Consider the following 6,582-nt stretch of genomic DNA (forward strand, 5'->3'; position numbering starts at 1 on the left):
CATACAAAAAACATAAATGGATAGCGTACGATCATCAAATTATGACATGCAGTCTAAGATACAGGACAAGGGAGGGGGCAAGCGTCTTCGTTTTCTTCAGTTGGAACAAGCAGTGCTTGTCGAGATTACTTGGGAGGAGAGAGAAATGGTACCGGGGTTGTGAACAGGGTACTTGGTCCTGTAACCTACTTAGTGCAGACTGAGGGAAAATTGTGTAAGATGCAACACATGAAGGAGAAGACCTGAATGTGTCAGAGTGGAACGTTTCTGATTGGGACTTGGGACTACGACTGTGACAGGCACACATACAGAGACACAGATTGTGCCAGGCCGTGAGCCTGAGGGCCCAGAGCGTCGAGAGGCCGAAAAGGGTAAGAAGGCCTCCGGACCGATTGGATTTGTAAACAGGTGTATATGAGTTGATAAGTGAAAAACTGTTTTAGAAAACCCATGCTGTTCATCAAGGATGTTTTCAGAGGAAGTGAGAAGTGTGGTGTATTGAGAAATGCGTTAACGAGTTTAGAGGAAGTCACAGTGAGGCCGAAACGTTGGTAAAACCCATTAATTGCTGGGGATACATAGGAGTGTGCGACTTTTTATTTTGATACGTCTATGAGTTTAGTGTAAAATGGTTGCAAATAGCCAATGGGATTTGTATGCAGGGTTTGAGTTATTTGAATTAACAAATGATAATGGGGTTTCCGTTCTTGCACTGAATAGGGATTGGATTAGGAGATGCAAGGGCGGGGTAACGGCTTTCTTCTGTGGACGAAGGAGAGGACCAAAGCGCAGCGTGGTTAGTGTTCAACATGTTTAATAAAGACGATAAACGTGAACACTACAAAATACAAAAAAACAAATGTGAAAAACCGAAACAGTCCTATCTGGTGCATAGACACAAGACAGAAAACAACCACCCACAAACCCAACACAAAACAGGCTACCTAAATATGGTTCCCAATCAGAGACAATGACAACACCTGCCTCTGATTGAGAACCATACCAGGCCAAACATAGAAACGGGAAAACTAGACACACAACATAGAATGCCACTCAGCTCACGTCCTGACCAACACTAAAACAACGAAAACACAAAAGAACTAAGGTCAGAACGTGACAGTAGTACCCCCCCCCCCCCCCCCCCCCCCAAGGTGCGGAGTCCGGCCGCAAAACCTGAACCTATAGGGGGAGGTCTGGTGGGCATCTGGACACTGAAAGGCTCTGGCGCAGGACGTGGACCCCACTCCACCATAGTCTTTGTCTGCTTTAGTGTCCTCCTTTGAGCGGCGACCCTCGCCGCCGACCCTGGCCTGGGAACCCTACTAAATGGGCCCACAGGACTGAGGGACACTTCTGGACTGAAAGACGCCTCTGGACTGAAGAAGCAGCTCCGGACTGAGGGGCAGCTCATGACTGAGGGGTAGCTCATGGGCAGACGGGCGGCTCAGACGGCGCTGGGCAGACGGACGGCGCAGGCGGCGCTGGGCAGACGGGCAGCTCAGGCGGCGCTGGGCAGACGGGCAGCGCAGGCGGCGCTGGGCAGACGGGCAGCTCAGGCGGCGCTGGGCAGACGGACAGCGCAGGCGGCGCTGGGCAGACGGGCAGCTCAGGTGGCGCTGGACAGACGGCAGACTCTGGCCTGCTGAGGCGCACAGTAGGCCTGGCGTGTGGTGCCGGAACTGGTGGTACCGGACTGGAGACACGCACCACTGGGCGAGTGCGGGGAGCAGGAACAAGGCGTACAGGGCTCTGGAGACGCACAGGAGGCTTGGTGCGTGGTCCCGGAACTGGTGGTACCGGACTGGAGACACGCACCACTGGGCGAGTGCGGGAAGCATGAACAGGGCACACTGGACTCTTGAGGCGCACTATAAGCCTGGTGCGTGGTACCGGCACTGGTGGTACCGGGCTGAGGGCACGCACTTCAGGGCGAGTGCGGGGAGAAGGAACAGTGCGTACAGGGCTCTGGAGACGCACAGGAAGCCTGGTGCGTGGTGTTGGCACTGGTGGTACTGGGCTGGTGCGAGGAGGTGGCACCGGATAGACCGGACCGTGAAGGCGCACAGGAGCTCTTGAGCATCGAGCCTGCCCAACCTTACCTGGTTGAATGCTCCCCGTAGCCAGGCCAGTGCGGCGAGGTGGAATAGCCCGCACTGGGCTGTGCTGGCTAACCGGGGACACCATGTGTAAGACTGGTGCCATGTACACCGGCCCGAGGAGACGCACTGGAGACCAGATGCGTTGAGCCGGCTTCATGGCACCTGGCTCAATGCCCAACCTAGCCCGGCCGATACGAGGAGCTGGGATGTACCGCACCGGGCTATGCACACGTACAGGAGACACCGTGCGCTCTTCCGCATAACACGGTGTCTGCCCGTACTCTCGCTCTCCACGGAAAGCACGGGAAGTTAGCGCAGGTCTCCTACTTGACTTCGCCACTCCTACTGGACTTCGCCCCCGTGTGCCTCCCCCCAAGAAATTTTTGGGGCTGCCTCTCAGGCTTCCTTGCCAGCCGTGTTCCCTCGTAACACCGGTTCCCTTTCGCAGCTGCCTCCGCTCTCCTAGCTGCCTCCACCTGTTCCCATGGAAGGCAATCCCTTCCAGCCAGGATCTCCTCCCATGTGTAGCAACCCTTGCCGTCCAAAATGTCTTCCCATGTCCAGGAATCCTGACCTCGCTGCTGCTGCTGCTGCTGCTGCTGCCGCTGCTGCCCGCTACCACGCTGCTTGGTCCTCTTTTGGTGGGTGGTTCTGTAACGGCTTTCTTCTGTGGACGAAGGAGAGGACCAAAGCGCAGCGTGGTTAGTGTTCAACATGTTTAATAAAGACGATAAACGTGAACACTACAAACTACAAAAACAACAAATGTGAAAAACCGAAACAGTTCAGTCTGGTGCAGACACACGAAGACATGAAGACAACCACCCACAAAACCCAACTCAAAACAGGCTACCTAAATATGGTTCCCAATCAGAGACAATGACTAACACCTGCCTCTGATTGAGACCATATCAGGCCAAACATAGAAACGGGACAACTAGACACACAACATAGAATGCCCACTCAGCTCACGTCCTGACCAACACTAAAACAACGAAAACACAAAAGAACTATGGTCAGAACGTGACAGGCGGTAAAAGTTCAATGATGTTTTGGTTGTGTTGGGCTGAAGACACTGCAGATAATAGTCGACTGTAATGTGTTCAGGAGAACATTAAAATAAATCTATTCCGTTTATTATAAGTACGCTTTGGAGTCTTCAGTAAAAGAACCAGCATCTTAGGATTCAACAGTAATCGTCCATAAATAAACTGTAGCCTAATGAAGTGAGTCACAGCCTGAGTTGAAGGCGCGCCAGAGAGGACAGGGGAACTGAAAGTATAGCTGTCACGTCCATTTATATGCTTCCCATGACTTGCTATRAGCAGAAGTGCCTGTGAGTCCTGTGCGTCCTGTGCGTCTGGAATGATGGATAAGTTCAAAACTGTTCTTAAAATTGTTGAGAAACAGCAGACTAGTCTTGGGTTTGGTTTAGTTGCATTGTTAACTGCAGGCGGGGAACAGATATTTTCGTCAGTGGTGTTCAAATGTCCTTGCAGTGGCTGGAACTTTTCCTACGGCATGGTGTTTCTCTTAGTGCCTGCTCTGGCACTGTTGGTGTTGGGTTACGTCATGAGCAATAAAACATGGAAATTGTTTACAGGTTTGTGTTTACGCAAATCCAAATTGTGTAATTTTAAATATTTTTGCGCCTGTGGGGTGGTCTMCTTTCAGATCACCACGACAGCAGTAGTTGCACCTGTGAGTTGGATTGCAGTCGCTCTGCTCAATGGCAATTACTTCGAATGCGCCATGACTGGTATCAATGTAACGGTTTTCACAAACCACCTTTGCGATGGGAAGAGTCCGCAGTGCCTGGATGAACTTTATAAATTCCCCTGTGYGAGAGCCACACACGTGCCACTATCTGACAGCAATGATGTGCTCGCAACCATCCGCGCTGAGTCGCAGGTGAGATAATATTCACAGTAATAGAACCAAGTTATGGTTTGAATTATAATGTTTTTATCATATCTTCTTTGCCCCATTTTACATACTTCAATGTGTTTTAATGGGCTATCTTTGTTTTTGTCGACGGCCTGTTGGAGTGTAGGTGATGTAGGTGTGTAGGTGGAGTGTAGGTGACAGGTATCAGATTTCCGCTAACAGTAATTGACACCCCTGGGTGTGTTCTGCCAGCTAAGGGAGTTGTAATATATTTTAAACTGAGCCTTTGACATTATGAAGTACACATTTTTGCTTTGAAGGCATTTGTTGCGTCACATTTCATTTGGAAATTCCAACATTGAAATGCCCCAAAGCAAAAGTGCCCCAAAGCATAGGCTACTTCCATTGTTATWAAATAGCAGTTCCTCAGTCTGACTCAGTTTCTGTATGACTTGTTCTCATTAATGTACAAAACTTCCCTATAGTAATTTAGCAGTGGGCAGGCATGGTAAAATGTTTTCAGTGTAAATTTAAAAGGCGTAAACCAGATATAAAGTATGTAGAACAGATAATGGAGCCCCCATTGATTTTGATAGAATGTTTGAGTCACTCCGATAGCATAAGAATACGGCACAAGCCCCATGACAACATGTGTAGAATTGCAGGAAATGAGCTTTAAAACAGCTGAATTGTTTCTCTGCGGCCAAGAGGAGGGCCTCTAAAGTGTATGGTCGGAGATCTCACCATTGGCCACACCCACTACCACGCCCTCCCTCCTATGCTAACTTTGCCACCGCTGCTGAAAAAAATCCTAAGGGAAACACTGCTTCCTATGTAAAGAGGTGATGGATGAATTGCTGACCAACACACACACCTCTGAATCTACCGTTCCTTATACAGTATGCTTCCCAAATACATTCTCCTGCTATATTTATAGATATGGTTMGAGTTTGAGCAGTATACTGTATGTGGGCAATTATAACTGTGACATTAACTCAGGCATTCCAGGTAAGGGGTTAAGCAGAATAGTTGAATATTGTGTTGAATGTATTGGTTTTGATTTCAGGTCCTGGGTTGGCTACTGATCGCCTCCATCATGGTCTTCAACCTCCTGCTGACCTGCGTTGCCCGGTGTAACTCCCCAGTCAGCTACCTGCAGCTGAAGTTCTGGAGGGTCTARGCCCAGCGGGAGAGTGACCTGCTGGAAAACTACACGGCAGATCACGCCGAAAAGCTTGCAGAGAGGAACCTGAAGAGCTTCTTCCAGCAGACGCCTCCAGAYCCTGTCACGACCCCATCTAACCGGGCCTGGGAGAAGATCTCGTCCCTCTACAGGTTCAGCACCAGAGACCACTACTACAGCATCCTGCACAAGTACGTGGAGAAGTGCCATGACRCTGCAGAGGCCAGGGACCACAGGATGTCATCTGTCAGGTCAGACGGTCCAGACACTGCTAATCCAGCCGTGCTCGCCTTTGTGGATGAGGGCAAGATGATGCTGTGAATGGGCATGCATATGATCATAGYAACAGCAGTGACAGCATCACTATCATGACATTATCTGTAACCATCCTTATTTACTTTTAGCATCAAAGTTAGGACTCATTATAGAGGATTGTTGTCAGCATTATACTCTTCGTCGTCATCATAATCATCAGTGTGCATCAGGGGATTTTTCAGTAGAAAGACCAATCACATCTGATTAACCACTCTCAGGTCTTTGCTTGAATAACAATAGTTCCCAATTTTATATTGTAATTTTATACAAAACTGCTTGCAGCTTTTTATTTGAAATTCTATGCTCAGAAGGGATTTTATTTTAAATAGTTGATCATACTTTCTTTCTCTTTTACTTTTCTGTTTAGTATTTTTATGCCCCTCAGACTTGGCCTACATACGGGTGGTCTGTGGCATTAAACAGGAAACAGGAAACAGGAAACGCATGGTCTGGTTCTATAAAATAAGGAGCTAGTTTGTGCACTGCGAAATACTTTCAATAAAAGCCTGTTACCAGTGTACATGTAGCATCTTTATGACAGTAACCCACAATAATATTCAGTTTGACCTTACAAGCTTGGTCTCCAAAGTATTTATGCGCTATTGTTATTTATATTATTGCACTGTAGACCGACCATTGCCACAAGTGAACTGCGATGAACATCAGCTCTGAATTGAATGTAAAACTTAGCGTAATTGTTAGATTCGTATCTCTGTGTAAAGCTTAAGTAGTACTAGTCAGATATCGGCASTATTGTATTTTTGACATACAGATTTCAATGACTTTTGTGTATTATATACCTTTTTATTTGTAACAAGATACTTCAGAGAATGGTATTTTGTATTTTCAAAATACTAAAAATACTTTTCTCCCAAAAAATGTATAGTGGTTCACAGTTTTGTGGCCCAATATCACYCCAAATTTGCTGCATTGGTATCAGAAGTCTGGCCATGGGAGCTGTTGTTMGATAAGTGGAGGAGGTTGAAAGAAAGTTAAAGCACAAGTATTCACTTTAAGTWTGAGGATAATGCAGTGAATTTGGTCCAAAAGGGGATAGTAAACTTGACTTCGAAAGGGAACAAACACACTGTCACTGCA

General features: G+C 47.7%; 1 protein-coding gene across 1 annotated transcript; it reads left to right on the forward strand.

Moving 5' to 3' along the window:
• Window positions 1–3,424: 3,424 nt before the first annotated feature.
• Window positions 3,425–5,580, forward strand: LOC111958590 (calcium homeostasis modulator protein 6-like). The gene is given in 2 exon segments (XM_023979851.2): window positions 3,425–4,010; window positions 5,053–5,580. Coding segments are annotated over 2 exon segments (984 nt in total). The 5' UTR covers window positions 3,425–3,464; the 3' UTR covers window positions 5,491–5,580.
• Window positions 5,581–6,582: the final 1,002 nt, after the last annotated feature.

Source organism: Salvelinus sp. IW2-2015, linkage group LG35 (genome assembly GCF_002910315.2).
Source record: "Salvelinus sp. IW2-2015 linkage group LG35, ASM291031v2, whole genome shotgun sequence".
Taxonomy (NCBI): domain Eukaryota; kingdom Metazoa; phylum Chordata; class Actinopteri; order Salmoniformes; family Salmonidae; genus Salvelinus; species Salvelinus sp. IW2-2015.